This window comes from Strix uralensis, chromosome 17, assembly GCF_047716275.1.
Source record: "Strix uralensis isolate ZFMK-TIS-50842 chromosome 17, bStrUra1, whole genome shotgun sequence".
NCBI classification, from domain to species: domain Eukaryota; kingdom Metazoa; phylum Chordata; class Aves; order Strigiformes; family Strigidae; genus Strix; species Strix uralensis.
In genome coordinates, this window is record NC_133988.1 from 11080023 (window position 1) to 11098700 (window position 18678).

Consider the following 18678-nt stretch of genomic DNA (forward strand, 5'->3'; position numbering starts at 1 on the left):
TCACTTTAGTGAGTGGCCAGCACAGACAACTGTGGATCACCACTGATTTGGTAAAACCACCTGCATCTTCACATAACTTCATTATTAATCAACGGAGTCACACAGTTCCGCTCCTAGCAGCAGGTTCCCAGGTTCGCAGTAACATGCCCACTGCTGTCCTGCTGTTAGCATCCATTTCATAAAACACTGGTACCTTCAGACACTTTGCTCACCTCTTCTTTCAATAAATAGTGCTTCTCTGAGAATCATGGGAAAAAAATGCAGAAATGTTTGTAAGACGCTAAAAATGCTATTTGAATTCCTTCTTCTAGGAAGCTAAGGACTTAATTTGAAATCTACCTTCCAGGCAGATACATCCTGCCCAAGAAAAACACCAGAAAAAGCACATTTTAGGCACCTAACAACTAGACCATTCAAGGTACACAGAGCCAGCTGCTACCTGTAGGGCAGCATCCATCTGTCAGAAACAGGGATGCAGAATGGACAGCTCAGTTTTCCCCAAGAACAGGAGACACAGACAGGCCAATTCATGCCCTTGCTCCCCCTCTCATGTTACTATGGAGCAGCTGCATTAGTGTAACTGGCTCTGTTTTTGTCTGTCCTTTCTATATATAAAGACAATTGGACAAATTCAATCCTGCTACTCTGTTACTTTGTCCTGAGCAGCAGTGGAAATATGTTGAGCCAACAAAGGCATTCAGCGAAACCCTGCCAAATGCCATTCAGCACTGGCTGCCTGCAAGTGAATTGCACACGAAAAGCACGCAGGGTGGTGTTTCCAAAAGCACTCAGCACTGGATTTGTTGTGCTTGGGCAAAGGCTGGATGCAAAAGCCCAGCGCTCAGTCAGAAGAGGGCCAGAGACATTCGCACCCTCAGTGAACAGCACTGTCTAGTCAACACCTCGCAGCAGGTGTATGGTATCTGCTCTGTTCTTTGAGTCCTTTCCTTTGGGATTCATGGGGATTTGGAGGTGCAGACAGGGGATTCAGATATGTTGGAAAAAGAAATAAGTAATGTTTCTGAGTAAAACTGAGTAGTTTTAGGGAAAAGCTTGAAAACCTGCTGCAAATACCTTCTGCTTGTGCAGTCTTAACAGTTGATATTTTAAGACTCCCAAAACTAAGTGGCTGACACTGGGGGAACCTGAAAGCACAAGGACTAGAAACAAACAAACAAAAAACCCTAAATATTTTTCTTTAGCTGTCCATGAATGTTTTCCTCTCTACTCCCAACTGAGCAGGAGCAGACGCACAAACACTGGTGCAAAAGCCAATGGCTCCCTGACTACAGCAACAAGTCAATCACTGCACCCAGTCTCAGCAGAATAACCCACCGCTGCCAGCAATACCTGTTCCCATTGATACAGGACAGTCCAGAGGAACAGCTCTGGGAACTGAAGAGCAGCCTGTCTAACAAATAAACCAGGAGTTCAAATTCTGGGTATAAAATCCTCCCTCCCCTAGTCTGCCTCAAGGCCCATTTCACATCTCAGTTGTTGTAAGTGATACATAATCCTAGTGCTTATGCAGGCAGAATTAACCCAGAATAAAACAGCGGACTTGGTACACCAGGCTTAGAAATTAATTTTTCACCTACCAGTTAACTGGGATAAGAACATACACAGGCAGGTTAAGTCTTTCAGAGCTGCCAGATCAGGCAGCAAAACTTGCATTACCTCTCTCTCTTGTCACTTCCCTAGTCCCTTGCTCACTCTCCCACAGACACAGTGTGCCACGTCCACAAAGTAGCTAGGAGAAGATTTATGCAAAGTCTCAGACAGCAGACAACCAGGTTTCATGGTCCTTAGCAGGACTGTCCAAGTGGACCTGTGCCACTGCCAGAGACAGCTCTGACACAAAGTGCATGTGCTTGGCAGTGGGTCTGCCAAGAGCTGCTCAGTTTTAAAAAGGGGTCACACAACAGAAACCGCAAGGAACATCAGTGCGATTCCTCCCCCACAAAATAAAAAAAAAAAATATTGAGGTACTTTAATTCTAATCATATTTAAAACACCATCTGACAAGGACTACATTGTTTTTGGAAGATATTTTAGACCTTGTGTAAATCTTTTTCTTCTCTGCCTCCAGTTTTGCTTATGGTTGTCACTTGTCTACACAGCCCGCATTACCTCATGGTGGGTACTGGGTCCTAGTCTTTTCAGCTCAGGTAAGGACAAGAGAAAGCCACTGCACTTCTCAGTACTGGCCAGCAAGACCAGGAAACACACTGTTCAAGTCCTGTCCTCAGCAACAGAAATGAAGAGATGCAAGTGCAGACCACTTATTAGGCAAGGCAAATTAACAACTGCACATTAATACAGTGCTCAGCAAATCTGTTTACTGGGATTATGAATCTCATTAATCTCATCCCTATGGCAGTATCACTGTTTTGTTTATGGGCATGTTAAATACAAAAAGCTCCTTAAGACAGCTTCACCAGCCATCCTACCAAATGTTCACATCTGAGCATCAGCAGCTTCTTTCTTGTCTGTGTGCAGTGAGGCAGGGAAGGGACAGGAATGGCCCTGGGAAGTTGCCTTGGGTGACCCAGCTACAGTTAAAATTAACTTTGAGACAGCTAGAAATCACATTCATGCACACACACACATCTCTCTCTTGATTTACAAGCGCTTTCTGGATTGACAGCTGCCTCACCCTTTCCACACATTTGATCTTTTCTTCATCTAACCCAGCCCCCCAAAGCCCTACTTTATTTTTAGACAGCTCATTCCTCCTCACTACAGATAACACTGGAGTCCTTTTGGTTTGCATCTCCATGAAAGTGTTTAACTGGCTCATGCAGTGAACAGCTAAAGCACCCAAATGCAGAATGTTTCATGCCACCGTGCTCCAGATTCCCATGGGAATCTCAGAGGTGAGGGGCTGTCCTTACCAGCCAGGGAGGGAAGGCACAGTGAGGATTTACCCTAAGAGATTAATGCCAGAAATCCAGTTCCTGGCTGCCCTGTACCACTGGGTCTGCTGGTGGCACTATGTGGAATCAGCCTGTTATCTCCCCACCCATTTGTAGGTGTCCCTCCCAAAAGGACTCCTTCCTACTCATGGTCTCCCCATCACCTCTGCCCACTACCCCTCTCTTTTCCTAAAAGCCCTGTAGACAATAGCGCCTTGCCTGCTCAGTGACCATCAGCAGATTCCTGTAACAGTCATGTCAACAAAGAAATAAAGCCCGTTAACCTTTAACTAGCTTTCCAGCATCTGCCCTAGACAGGCTTCTTTCACCTGAAACTTGCAGCTAGAAGGCAATTTGTGACACACATGGTCAAAACAAATAGATGATGCACAGAAAACCATCTGGGTTGAGCTCTTCTCCCTCTCTCTGATCAAACAAATCCACAGCTGCTACTGCAGTAACAAATGGGGCCTGGCATTTTGCTTCAAAATACAAACCCCAAAAGAGGAAAGGGCATGGGAAAAAAATCAAAATAGAGAAACAAATGACCCCCATCCCTGGCCCAACAGATGTTGGATGTATACAGGAAAGAGAAGTTATCCAGTCAGGTAAGCGCAGAGCAAGGATCAGGACCTGTTGGGCAGGGACCAAAATATCCCTTCATTGCCTCCCACAAGGCAGGGTGTTGCCATGCCTCAACCAGAGGGACACAGGCATACAGGACTGCTCTCACCTCTGCGTGGGCCTGAGGACACATATATAGGCAGAAAGCTGATGGTTTTTGGACCACCTGCCCTTTCAAAACCTTGCCTGAGATGAATGAAGCTGACTGGTATTCAGTGTTATTTTCTGTGAAAAAATCTTCACTATGAGAACAAATGTTTTCAGAAGAACATTTCTGTGACATGCTTCAGTGACCAATGATAAAAGCCACCTAATTCTTTTCAAAGAAATCAGATGCCCCAAGGCTGTGTGAGCTACTAAGCAAAGAACACCTATGATAAAGTCACCACATTAACTACCTAAATCATTTGGATGAGTACAATTATCAAGGTGCCTTTTACAGACTAAAAGGCACCAAGAGACTAAAAAGACTTTTAGAGACTAAAAGGCACCAAGTTACAAGACAGAACGAGTGCAAGGCTTTCCTATGCATGCAGAGTCAAAGCTTGCTTTCTCCACCCCAAGATTTTTTTCTTAATGCACAAATACTTATTTTCTTTTATCCTAACAGTCATTTTCTCTTCTCAAAGATACCAACACTGACAACAAGTGGATGCAGCCAGTAAACAGGAGCCATTCAGGAGTTTCAGTGTATTTTGTAAGGCTGTTTACAAAAAAAGAAATATGCAAAGGAAATGAAGTCTTGCTCTAAATACAGAGCAAGCTGGTGGACAGAATATAAAGCACTGGAATGGAAGATTCTTACAGCAGCAGGGAAAAAGTTACCCTGAAGGAGAAAGTGTTTTTGGCTCTATACAAAACCAAAACATACCATTAGTTTACTTCTGTATTTGCCCACTCTTTCCTGCAAGAGATTATGAATTCACTTTCTCCTTCCTGATGATGTAACTGCATAAACATTCAAGGTCTTGTGTGAAATACTAAAGAGCTGTGGAACTAAACCTCAGAAAGTCCTGCAGTTCATAAAATTTGCCTTATTACATGAGCATAGATTTTCTCCCCGCAACTGGCTTTGGGTGGTTGTTTTGGGGGGTTTTTTGTTTGTTTTTGGTTTTGCTTTTGTTTTTTGTTAAGGAGTCAGGACATGAGAAAAGAGGGCCACAGTTCAGATTTGCCCTAACTGATCTAAGAAGCTGAAGAGCTGCCATTCAGCTGACACATCAGCATGCAAATCTGAGGTCTGGTCTTTTTCCATGGATTAGAGAGGAGGTCTACAGAGCTCACGCATTAGAGAAGCAAAGAAGTATCAGCAGCTCAAGCATCTCTCTGCTATGCTGTAAGACAGCAAGGAAAAAAACCTGACAAGTACAGTACTTTAAAACTGGTTGCAAGGGAGAGTCTGCAGATCTCATTCAGCATGGAAGAAAAGTAACACACTGTGTGTGGCACACTAATGATTGGGAACAAGAAAAATGCAGAGTCTAGATGAACTCCAGCTATACATAAGATTAAAATCACATGAAGAAATCCTGACACAACTTGCACAACGCTGTGATGAATTCTCCGTAATTCAGAAATTCAAAATCAGGGAATGTCTTTCACAATAGATATGCTCTAGCTCATCCAGAAGTCATGGCATAAATTACAGGGTGGAGTTTTACTGGACTGTGTTATATTTGGAGGGGTTTGGACTTGATGAACATAAACATTTCAGGCTGGAAGAGATTGCTGTGAGATGACAGATAAGATCCTTTTGATAAGATCCTACTTAACTGCTCTAAAAACAAAGCCAATTTAGCTGCAAATACACCAGTTACCACCAAATCATCCCAAACATTAACTTGCAATTACAGTATTCCATATTGTCCTTCCAAACCCAACAGAATTACATTTATAAATTATACACTGAATACAGTTGTAAATAGAAACTGAATTTTTAAGTGTGGCCCTGGAAAAAAACCACTGCTTTCATGATAATTTTCTGAAGATATGACCCTTCCTAAGGATTTATAATCAGGAAATACATTTCACTGAGATACAGCCCAGATGAGAATCATATTTTAGTAACATGTCCAGCATTATAACATATAAGCATCCCATTGTCAAGGTGTTGGACAGCCAGACCTCAATGAGACTGGGTCTACAGGAGTCAATATTGTAGATGACAGAAGTCTTAGAGTAATCAGATTAAAAGGAAAAAGATTTAAAAAAAGAGAATCTGAAACATTAGATCTAAGCAACTCACCTGAAAAGGAGCCTTTCCTGTCAAACACTGATAAATGATGGTTCCTATACTCCAGAGGTCAGCTTTGGCATCGTAGTGTTGAGACATAATGACTTCTGGTGCCTTTTTGGGGAGAGAACAGAAATCTGTTTTATAAAAGATGTAGCTTTTTTTTTTTTTTTTTTGCACCTACAAGAAACAAACAGAAGTCACTATTATACTTCAAAAACCCCTGAGCTAGATTCCCCAATAACCATGAAAGATTTACTCCCAAGATGACTGTAACACACCTTGAAAGGCCCAATTCCCTAAGTGGGGGAAGCAGAGACTTTCGCTCAGTCAGACAAAAAATACCAGATGCTGTTCTGCTACATTGGGCAAACTCAGTACTCTCCCTTCTCAGTGTACCATTTTCTGCTGAATCCTCCTGTGCTCAGAAGCTGCCTCACTGAAATCGCATGGACAGATCTTCTAACCAAAGACAAGTAACAGGCAAATGATGAAAAAAGCAAAGGCTCACACTGCACAGGTTAAGCTTCTGCCTCCATCCTGATCCGCATTGCTTATGCACTTTCCTCATTTAGCCTAAGACAGGAGCATATTAATTATGCTCCAGAGCCTGCTGCCAAGGTCACAGTTTGGGTTCAAAGGCAGATCTGCGTGTTTCAGTCCAACAGACTGAGCCCTGCTGTGCCTGGTTTCTAATCTCACACCATGCCCTCAGTTGCTCCCTCTCAGGCTTGTTCCAGAAGCTGGAGATGGTGCAAGTCCACAAAGCCCTGTGGCTCAGGAGCAGCATGCCTTAGGAGAGGCAGCAGAAAAGGAGGGACAGAAAGGCAGGCTTGCTAATCCCACGTGTTTTTAACAACAGATTTCATCACAGTGGTGCCAGCATGGAACAGGATCAGTTCTGTAGCTGTTAGAAGTAAAGGCCACATGAAACAGAAAAAAAAAGGCAGCAAATAAGTTGTGGAGAGGACTCAGTCTGTCCCTAAGGGAAGCAGGCATGGCACCAAACAAAGCCAAGGAAGCAGGACAAGAACTGCACAAGGAGGTTTGAAGTCTCTCATGACATGGATCATATCAGGGTTCAGACAGAAAGCTCATTCTGGTGGGGGTAAAATACCTTTCTTTTCTAAAAAAGCAAAACGAAAAGAGCGGCAATGGGCTACGAGTTACAGCAAGGAATAAGGGCCTGCCTTGCCAGCAGATGTTCCCAGGGCCAACACACAAGATCCACACTAGCAGTAGGGACAGACTTCAAACACTCCCTAAATCCCAACTGAACCCCGACTCCCCATCTTCCTTCAAATCCATCAGTAAAAGAACAATATGAAACATTCTGAGATTCCCTGTAAGGTGCAGAGTTATTTAAAATTAAAAAATAAAATAGAAAAATGTCATCATTAGCTTCTTCCAGCCTTTTCAAAAAATAAGCTGGGTGTTTTCATTTACTTTCACAAGAGACTCCAAAAGAAAAAGTACCACTAAAAGTAGACAATTCAGGAAACTCTTGCAGGAGAAAAAAAAATTACATCATCTTCACATATAGCACAGTTCAAATAAACATCACACTTCAAAAAAAGGGAAAGAAGGGAAGTCTGTTTTGCTTGAGTTAGTACTGTGACTACCAAACATGCTACCCCTGTGCATTGCAGCATAGTCCAGAAAGTACAGACAACAAAACCCAAAACTTAAGAGTGGATTAGATCATGTTCAAAATCAGGTGCCTACTGCCCCCAGAGCACCTGTAAAAAATTCAACCTAAATTGATCCACATCATCTTTTTACTTTGAGCTCAGACAACCACATCCCCAGGAACTATTACATGGCTGGCTTTGACATTTTTATTTCTGGCCTGGTTTTGTCATTTTTAATTTCACTGACTTGACATGACACCAAGATCTTGACTGCTGCCACAAACACAAACAAGAGATCACCTCCTCATATCCTGGTCCCAGAGTGGAAAGTACGAAGGGGGTGAAAGGGATCAGTGTGGTTTTTAAACACATCTGTTTCACAAGCTAAGAAGTCATCCTGGAAGCAGCTGGTTTGGTGAAAGAACTGGAGGGGGGCAGGAAGGGCAAGTTAGGGAGTGGGAATGCACAGAAATTCAAAATAGAAGCAGGTGAGCTCCGTTTAAACCCATCTGCTGAGTTGTACAGCAAAGCATACTCACGAGTAAGTTAGCCAGAATGGCAAAATCTCTGCCTGCATAGGTCTACAGATCTGAAGGGATTTTGCAAGACCAAAAAGCTAAAAGGAGATTTTACAAAATTGCTGTCAAACAGGGACCTTGCTCCTGATGCTGTGGCCTTAGCAAAACCAACTGCAAAGCCTGAGGTGACAGCAGGTTTGTGGAACCACTCTGTCTCAAAAGGGCCTGCTGAATTTACAGATTTATTGAGGCTCCTCTCCAAGGAACCAACACCTCAAATATAAACAGATGTGTGAAATACCACCCCAGTCCTCACTCTTTTGTTGTTGCTTTGCACTCAGCAGAGGAAATAGATTTCGTTTCCCAATGCCTCCAGCCCTAATCCCCTCTGGAAGATGCAGTTTCTGGGAACAGACAGCAATCAACACTCCATTTTGTTCAGTTTTATTTATCCACAGCTCACCTGACAGTGAGATGACAGCACAGGCACCTGTTGTTCAACATTACCAGCAGCTAGAACTTTATGAAGTCTCCCTGTGTAATAGCTGGTTTGCAACAAGTAAATAAAATTTCACCTTTGGGGGAAAGACTATCGAAAAACAAAGCCTTGCTTCTGGGGGGCAAGGTAAGAACAATACAGAAAAACCTGTAGGCAAAACACACTTACCATATACATTGGTGAACCACACAATGTTGCTGCCATCATGTTATTCTGCAGATATCGGGCAAACCCAAAGTCAGCTACAAAGAGAAAAAGAGGTAGGTCAGGATCAGAGACCAGTTCTAGAGAGCCTACACCTTCTTCAGTTGATTCCCTCTACTTTCCTTTCACTTCCCATGATTCTTCACAGCAAGTGAAGTACCCCATCTTAAAAAGACTTTGATAGCTCTCCTCTCGAGCAGCAACATCCTAGTGCTAGTTATTAATGCACACTACAGACGCAATAAAAGGATAGACCAAGCCACAAAAACAGTATTCATAAGAACAAACTCCCATCCATTTTTCAGCGATCAAGAGTCACTTCTTCCTGTATCCATGTGCCCGCACTCCAAAATGTCAGCTGCTGGAAGCTGGTAAAGCTCTCTTGACTTCCGTGAGAGTGTGCCAGTTCATGCCAGCTAGTTCATCTGCTGCTATCTCAACTTTTAATTTGGGGAACTGAAAGCTCCCCTCCATTGAAAAGACCACAATGTAATAACCATCTAAGAGAAACCACTACTTGCCACCACCCACCTTTCTAGACCAGCCCTACTGAAAACAGTCTTGCTCTGTTCCTTCAGAAGAGTTTCAGCTAACCCCAGCACGAGGACAGAAAGCTGAGCCATAGTTCACCTGGTGGCTAGAAAAGCCAGGGGCAAGGAACACCAAGATGAATTACCTCTGCAGGTTACTCAGCATCTGATCATATGATACTTAGAGGTTCTCTGAAGGTTACCAGATATTTCAAGCTAGGAGATTGACACAGCTGTTTACACTGTCATCTGTCACTAATGAATTGGTACAGCTAGCTATTCCCTGGACCACATACTTCTCAGGGGAGTGGGAGGAAGAGGATGCAGCGTACATCACACCCAAGAGCAGCCATGTCCACAGCCCTTCTGCCCATTTGTGGCTCCCAGTCACTTCCACCTTCCAGATAACTTTGCACTTTACAAAAATGCTTCAGCCAAAGGGGCAGCAGCATTTCAAACTTTTCCGCTGGACCTCATTTCTCAGCTGAATGGAAATATTAACACTTCCTCCACTTCACAGGGTTCAGGCAAGGAACAGTTTTATCTAACTGGTGTCACCTTCAGCTCATGAACCGCAACATAATCAAAGGTCCACGTGGTGAGGGTGACATCAGCCAGCACTCATTTCTGAGGGACCACAGGGGATATGTGTACTCTGTAACTGGATTTCTGGAGCATTTGTCTCAACTACTGGTCCATCTGTGCCACTTGCCTAATGTGCAGAGAGTTAATTTCTTCAAGATGCAGCTGAGAAGCCTGCCTCTAATTCAGACTGTGAAACACCTGCTTTTAGGTGCGCCTGACTCCCACTGTGCTCACTGAGGCCAACCAGGACAGCAGCTAGTTTCAGGCCTTAAGACACCAACATTTACCTCAATTCTATTAAAAGCTGAAAATAAAAAAGTCACATTTCTTGGTAAGCCTGGAGACTACAAGCCAATTAGAGCAGGCTAGTATCTGTTTTTACCAAGGGAGGCACCATTCAGCTTGGAAATGGAGGAAGGCCTGCCCAAGTTCTTTTGTGTTAGTCTGTATTCTGGCAGAGCAGAAAGCTCTTGCTGCTACTGCTTGGAGCCAACTGATGGTTATGTCTAGCAGACGAACTAAGCGAGGAACATGAAAAACATGAGGGCATTTTGAAAAGTGCAACAATTCTTTCCTCCCCCTAGACAGTTCCCCAAAGAAAGATTGAGGCTTGCCACTTAGCTGTCGCCAAACTCTCCTGAGAGCACTTAGGGTGACATTTATAATGGGGGTCTTACCGATCTTTATGCGAATGTTGTTGGGATTTGATTTCCTGCCTCCCGCGTAGGAAAGGAGGATGTTCTGTGGTTTCAGGTCCCGATGGATGATGCCTTTGCTGTGCAGCATTTTCATGGCACCCGCTATCTGCTGGAGAAAGAGCCTGATGGTGTCTTCGCTAAGTGTCCGCATAGCTAGGGAGGAGGGAAAAAAAATAACCGCAGATGAAAAAATTACAATGCCAGTTCTCTGAAGAGCCCAGAGGGCATATTTTCCACAGCAATTAGCCATAATTTGGCATTTTTACTTCCACATATGGCATTTTTATTCCACACACTATTTCTGAATGATTCCTACAGGCAACAAGGGAGAGTGTTTGCATTCCCAGTTTATTCTGTGGTCAGTGCTGTTTTCAGCCCCAAGCCTCTCCTGGTGAACTCAGGCCAGCGGTGGGTGCTGAATTTGGGTTATCAACTGGGTTCCAAAAGTGACATTTGGTGAGGTTTAGGGCTTCCCCCAACAAGAGCTGCCAGGCAGCTCTGAGCAGGCACTCGGCAGGGCCTGTGGCCCAAGGAATGGAAGGGACGCTACCTTTGAGCTTTGGTCTATAAAGCTATATCACAAAGATTATGTCTAAACCTGGTGCTAAGAGGAAAGGCAGTCAGCATTAGGCTTTACGCCGGCAAGAATCATTAAGGTCCAGGCTAGACCTGGAAAAGATTGGTAGGTTAAATTCAGATAGTCAGTTAGGGTACACGACGAGCAGGAATCTGTAACTTTGGGATAGGAGTCCAAGTCTAGGCCTAACTCTTGTGCATCATCACTCGCTAGACCAAACCATAATTCTAATCCCAAACCTGTGTTAGGACGAACCATGGTCCTATACCTAACAACACACCCCTACAAAATGGCCCTTGCAAACTGTCATCTGACACCCTCTATCTTGTATCCATAGGTAGGAAAGAGCAACAAAACCATCTCAGAAAGCTTTTATACCCAAATAATAATCAAAATCTGCAAATACAGAAGCTCTGAACTGTACTCTCCTGAAATGTGGGCTTCCCAAAAACTGTGGTGTGAAAACAAATATTGAAGGGATTAAAATAATGTTAAAATGGCTCTTCTAATCAGAGCGATGCAACGTTAGCTCTCATTATTTTAAGAACTATACATGTGAAACTCTTGCCAAAGCTGGGAGCAGCCTGCTGAACAAACCCCAAGATCAACAGTGCTACCAGCCTGCCTCCTTGTCAGTCACTAAGCAAGACAGGCTTAAAGAAAGCACCATTCCACTTGAATAAAATAATTTCTTTTGTAAAACGTCCCTGTAAATTACTTGGGACTTCATTAGTGTTTTTCCAGCTGTTCTCTAGTAAGACATTAAAACAAGCTGGCAGGAGCTTCAAAATGCTATTCTACCTAGTCAGCTAGAAGGGAGGAATTCTTATGAAAACACAGATGAGGTTGCACGCAGTTTTAACACAACACAGGAAATTAAAAATCTAACTTTTAAAATATGTGCATGGGAAACAGCAAAGGACACAGATAAGGTAAACAGCACTTAGAATAAAAAATAAACTCCCACCACTCCCAAACCTCACTGTTCTAGAAGGCGACACAAGCAGAGCTGAAATGTCACCATGGCTATCAGCTGGTCCTGGACTTATACACGTGAGAGCAGTGCACATGTATATAGAGTTTCTCTCCCCTCCCTGGGCCTTTTTCCTCATGAACTGGCACTCGGCTGGAACTCATGAGACTCCTCTGCAAGAGGGGGAGATTCTGTGAAGGGATTTTAAGGATACTATGAGGCAGCTCAGATGCAGGTCTTCCAAACCCACACACATCTCCTGAAAAAAGCACTACTGCATCTTTAAGAGGGCTTTCCCTGACCTCCTGCTGAAATCTGTGTACTCAGTCCTGTACCATTAACGGTCCAGCATCTTAGCTGTGCTCAAACTTCTCTCCAACAAAAGGTCTCTGCCATATTTCTGTGATTCCTATTCAAGGAAATGCATTCACGCACGGTTAAAACACCACCTTTAAACAAAACAGCAAGAATTTCAAAGTTTTTTGCCCAATTCAGCTCAGGCCCAGGAAAGGACAAGCTGTCTCATCATCCCCCAAACATGAAGCAAGACTTGAAAGTTGGCAGTTCTTAACATTATTAAGCTAGCAGGCATTTACAAACTCCTGGCTAAATACACTCTGCCTCTCATTTCAGCAGAGAAACTGTTGAGAGCTTTGTTCTGACCTGCAGTCCCAACAGCACGCCACATCTTTAAGGCGTTACCCTCTCCTTTATATAATTTGGTGGCTATAAGGCTAACACAGCACTAGCCACCATCCGTCAGCAAACCAGCTAATCCTCCCCAGTGTGGATTCTAACTCTTCATACTGAAAAAAACAACATCCTTAACGAGATCAGAAAAATCCATTCACCCAAAGAAAACAGGGCCTCTAAGCTACTAATTTCTGCAGAGTTTAAGCTTTTCTACTTCACAGAAGTCTGTACAAAACTCTCAGCCCTGCAAAGGTACTGTTTCCCTGACAGATGCAGAATCTAAGCTGGTGTCTTGAGCTTGCAGACAGACTCCCCCAGTGCAGCTGCTGTGGCATAGGGGAGCTACCATGTTGCAGCACAGCAAAATTAGACACAGGTCTGTTGGATCCTCTAGCAGCATTAAATCTCACAAATTCAAATAGTGCAGTAAGGTGGGACTGTGAAATTGAGACACAGCCCGCAGTAACCTAGAAGTGACAGTCAGTTACTTGGGGAGTGTAGGGGCATATCCTTTTACCTTCCTCCATTAACACTGTAGGCTCTAACACAGAAAAACAAAAGTCCTTGTTTCTGATACTCAGCCCATCAGTCTACTGCATGACAGCAGCAATCTCCAGCTGAAGGACAGAGACATAAATACAACTGTACAACTGACCCTTTCAGCAACTTCAGGATATTGGTCTCCAAAAGATCTTCTACAAGTACAGGAAAGAGAAGATACAGAATACTCATTCAGTTTAGGTGCCACCAAAAAAAAAAAAAAAAAAAAAAAGTGTGGAGAACAAACCAACTCTCTTTCTTTGCTACCTCCCAAATAGGGAACTTGTACTTCTGTCCCTCTAAAAAGGTGGTATTCTCACCTTCACCAGAAAACTGCTGGCAAAACACTAAGCCTGCACTGAAGTCTTGGCATCCTTGTGGATGTCTGTGGTGAGCAACACGTTCTTGCTGAGAATGCTGTTTCACAAGCCTTACTTTGCCATTACTGAGAAGTAATAATATCCCTGTGTTTATTTTCATGGGCTCCACTTCAGTGACGAGGCACTCAGCTTACTGCCTTGGGAACGGCAGCTACACAGGTCAGTAGATCAGAGCAAATATTTATTGTAGGTCAGTGTGGAGCCCATGTGCTTTGCAACTCTTGAGATGTAGGAAAAGGATGAAACCACCTAAAAAGTGCCCTGGTCAGCCTGTGCTGAGATATTCAACCTGTCAAGAGGCTGCCAGGTAAACTATAGTAAACAGCCCTTATCAGCTGATCCAAGGGTAGATGCGTTTGAGTACACCTGCTGATGTTACATGACAACGTCATTTTGGAAGAGTTATTTAGGAAAAATAACTTCTCCTCTTACCCACAGGTGCCATAAGTATCTCTAACATGGGCTCAATCCAAATCACACTGAAGTCTGAGAGACCAAGCTGATTTATTTGAGGCCTGTCTTGTAACTACCCCAGCTCCACCCCTGCAGAACATGGCCAGTGAGACTCCTGTGAAGTCTTCTGTACAAGTCTGAAAACTTATTCCAGATAGTTCCTAGTCTTATCAACAGTAGTGCCTTACACCTCGTTTGCAAAAGGGTGCCCACACCACTTGGGATGAACTAGGAAGATAACAGCTCCTTGCACGTGTCGTGGTCAAACCAAGAACTGCCCTGCTCCCATAGGAAGTTTTCTCCACAGAGATGTGCTCTCCAAGAAGCAGCTTTAAGAAAGGTCACAAATACGCACTTATGAGCCTGTGTCAATGCCAACTCACGGAATTTATTTTAGATCAGCCTGCTCTAACCTCCCGAGTACCTGAGGCCACAGAATTCCAGTTATTCCTGTACAGGGGATGGTCACTTCTGTCACACTTCCCACCACTCTACCACGCACAGTGGCAATCCACCACTCTCAGCTCAAAACACACCCTATGGTGGGCTTTAAATGAAAGCAACATCCACAGACACCTATCAGAAGGGAAATGGCATTCTACCGTTAAAGAACAACAACAACATAGAAGTTGTGCTTATCAGAACACAGCCAACCTTGGGTTGTATCAGAGATGGGTCCGACCAACAGTGTAACCCAGCCAAAACGCATATTGCATTGGAACGTGCACATATGCACGTCCTCCAGTTATAAAGACAAGGAGAATTAGAGTGCCCTTGGATTCAATACAGAATTACCATATTGCCTAATGCTTGTAATTAGAGGGCAGAATGGATTGGGAAGCTTACAAGCATCTCGTTCAATGAGAAACAGGGGATTTGCATGTGCAGCTTGCATGAGCATTACAGGAACTACCAGCAAAAACGTCTGACTAGTCAGTGGGAAAGTAGATGTTGCAATTAAATACCATCACACAATTATTAAAATAACTGAAGCAGCACAACAGCCGTTCAACAGAGATGAGCCTCCTGCATACCAGTGAAATACCCCAGAATAAATCTGAACTTTCCAAGATAAGCTTTCAGGAAGAAAATCATCATTGTCAAAAGCACCCCAAGAGCCTGCAGAAGCTGGGAGAGGAGATACCCCAAAGGAGCATATGGTGGAAAGGCAAAAGCATGTGATGCAAAAGCTGACACTTGTATCTAGGCTCTGAGATCTGGAAGACCCAGATCTCTGCTGCAGTGATGGAAGTAACTAACTTTCTTGCCACAGTCCCTTACCGACTACTCCCTCTGGAAATCTGTGCCTGCTGGGTTTTCTTTATTGGCAACTGGCACACAGATATTAAGAGTTAAAATAAAAGTAAGCACAAATTTCCCAGTCACAACAGCTGCTCTTTACAGTTGTCAAGATAAAATATTTTATTGGTAAAAACAGAGCTAAAGGTAACTTTTTCAAATTAACTCAGGTAAAGAAGGATCAAACTTTACCCGAGGTAACACTCAAACAAACCAAACTGGGGTAAAGCTGAATTTTTTTTGAAAATACAATTCATCATCACTTTCTCAAACTAGCCCTGCATAGTCTCATTTGATAAACAAGGAAGTGAGCTGTATTAATAGCCTAGCTAATTGCACAGTATACTTCACTTTTTTTTGGTGGGGTGGTGGAACAGAGAAGACAATAACGTACACATGGAAGCAGCAGAATGAACAGGAAGATTTTCTATAAACCCATGTTTCTATAAATAATTTGGCCAGAAGCTGTGTTCTTGTTTACATACACAGTTTAGTCAACAAGAGTGCACAGCCCAGTGCTTTAACATCAAGGTTCATTTCATGTGCATGAAAGCCAAAAACTTTAGCTTTCAAAGCCCACGCATTGGTAAAACTGAAGTTTGACTGTTTTTTAAAAGTATTATTAAAATTTTCACTTGTATTCAAGAAAAAGGAGGTACCAAATACAAAACCATTTTCACTTGGTATTCATAACAGTGTTCCAGCACCACCAAAGATGCTCCTTTTAAAGCACAGCAATACCCAAGACATGCAAAACACCATCACTTATCTAAAACAAAGCACACTAAACTTGGATTTTAAAAAACAAATGCCTGTCACTTGTCACCCACATTTTAAACAAACAAAACACATGAAAGGCAAAATATTCCTTCATTTTCCTTCAAATACTAAATCCTTTCTGAAAATTAAAGTCCACAAACATAATTCATTACCCTGTATGAATAGAGTGCAGCATCAAGTCCCAAATAATCATTCTAGGGATACCAACACCAGCTGTAGGGTAAATGTAAATTTAGCTTTTAATCCTTCAATCTTTGCCATTTCCAGGCATTATGTACCTCAAATAAGGAGCCTGAACTATTATCCAGCTGACTAGCTTTTAATTTGAACAGTATGAAAAAACTTTGTTTAACCATGACCCAGAGCCACACATGAAATGAGATTATGGTTGTGCCTTCACATTTAGTAATCTTCTAGTTAATATGCAAAACAACAAGAAAGCTACTTTAAAGAAAAAAAGTCAGGCCAACAGAAAAGAAGGGCTCTGATTGCAGCGAAGCAACTTGTTCAACATGTTATCCTCCAACCACTTAGGTGCTCAGGTGCAATATAATTTTCACGTAGGCCACAATTCTGTACCCGTGCAGTGGGCTGCACTGAAAAATAGATTGGGAGATTGAAGCCCGAGTCCTAGAAATACCACTGGATAACATGCACAGCGTGTTTCATTTGGTTTGATGGCAAAGACACAGTCCCACCAAAAGGTTCTTCAGGGTGCCACAGTCACAGATACCTGTGCTATATTCTCCAAAAGACCCTGAAGTTAGTAATTTTCATCAAGCTCACAACACTACTGGCTACACTACAGTCACCCTCAATGAAGTAAGAAATGTGTTCTGTCCTAGATGTGGGGACACCCTTAGGGGAAAACAAAGAAAGTGAAATATACTCTTGGGATCTTATTTTAATCCAACCCTACAGAACTGAAAGACTTCACTATAAATAGCTTTTTTACAGTGACCAAGAAAAAGACAAACGTCCCTAGAACTGCTAAAACATGTTCAATCTATAAGGCCACTGTAACTAAAATACATAATTACTGACAACAGTCACCACTGACCTACATAGGAAAGACTACAAGACTAGCTTTATTGTCATGGATTCTCAGTTTCCAAATGATTATCAGGGGTGAACCTCTTTGAGCAGTGATACTCCATTTATTTTGCAGGAATTAAAAAAATATATATATACACACACCATCGGCTCACAAACCCCAGGAACTTTAATGAGCTAAAACAGTCAGTGTTTTCTTCCAAATACAGAGGATATTCTCTGTATTGTTCTACTTACTGTGAAGATAGTCTGCCAGGTCACCACCATTGCAGTACTGCAAACAGAAAGGAAAGGTCAGTTAATGCAAGGCAAAACAAAGGTTAAAAAGGAAAATGGTTAGCTTCACTAGGATGGTAGGCTTATCATGGTATTTAAACATAAATAATCACACATATGTCAATATATTATTCAGAAGTTGGCAAGAAAAAAACCCAACATTCCAGCAGGTTCCTCTTCTGTCCTATTTCCCCTACATGTTATGTTGCATTATGATACACCAGCATAAACTAACTTCCATGTGTGTGCACGTCCATGTGCATGTCCATCACCGAGACAGATAAAACCAGACCAAAGCAGAAGGGTCACCACTGGAGAGACCACCAGAAAAGCTGGTTCAGGAAAGCCTGGGAACAGCTACAACTGAAGACTGAAATTCCCCACATCACATTCCATATCATGAAGGAAAAGTCAACAAGACCTCGGAGTGAAGGCTACAGAGGAAAGAAAACATTCAATAGCATTGCAGCTAAGCTGTGTGGAGAAAATTTACTTTCCATATATCTTTGGAGCAGATACTGCCCAGTAACACTCATCTGACCCTCAAGCTAAAATGTCTGACTGATTAAACCTGTGCCAGCATGACCTTCTGACAGCAGCAATATGAAAAATCCCCCTGGCTGCTATCTTCACCCACACTGCTCCAGTTCTCAAAGGCATGCAGCTGCAGATTAGATTAACAGAAGCATCACAGGTGAGACTGAGCAGAAAGCACTACTTGTATAACATGGTGGTCTATTTAAACCAAGTTTAAAATTAAAAATTAAAAAAAAAAAAGAAGAGAGAAAAGGGGGGACAAAATAATAAAAAAAGGCACACTCACCTCCATAACCAAGTAGACAGAGTTTGCCAGTTCCTGGGGAAAGAGAAAATGGAAAAATAAAAGATTTATGCATTGAAACATTTCACATGCATTACAGCTGCTGCATTTCTTTTTAAACTGGTAAACTGTGCTCTATATGATTCAGACTGAAGACAGGGAAAAAACTTCATTACAGATTAATTCCTGGAGGATTGCTTACTTTGAAAGTGCCAGGTATTTAAGCATTTTATTCCTTTCTGTGTGTGCACATATTTAACCAAGCATATCTCCTGTACTGTGGCTTGGGTTTTCATGTTCCTTTCTGGCTTTTAGGATTAACTGCTGCATGCAACGCAGATGCTGGCACACTACTATCTTAGAGCCTTAATCATTTCCACATTTAACTTGGCCCTTT

General features: G+C 42.7%; 1 protein-coding gene across 6 annotated transcripts in view; it reads right to left on the reverse strand.

The window, feature by feature from the left end:
* Positions 1 to 18678, reverse strand: part of ULK1 (unc-51 like autophagy activating kinase 1) — an 84484-nt gene that overhangs the window by 49374 nt on the left and 16432 nt on the right. For all 6 annotated transcript variants that reach the window (XM_074887614.1, XM_074887613.1, XM_074887611.1 and 3 more), the window contains 5 exons: positions 18285 to 18317; positions 17423 to 17459; positions 10417 to 10590; positions 8589 to 8662; positions 5785 to 5886 (listed from right to left, as the gene is read on the reverse strand). In XM_074887614.1, the coding sequence (XP_074743715.1) occupies positions 5785 to 5886; positions 8589 to 8662; positions 10417 to 10590; positions 17423 to 17459; positions 18285 to 18317 (420 nt within the window). The remainder of the gene's footprint in view (positions 1 to 5784; positions 5887 to 8588; positions 8663 to 10416; positions 10591 to 17422; positions 17460 to 18284; positions 18318 to 18678) is intronic.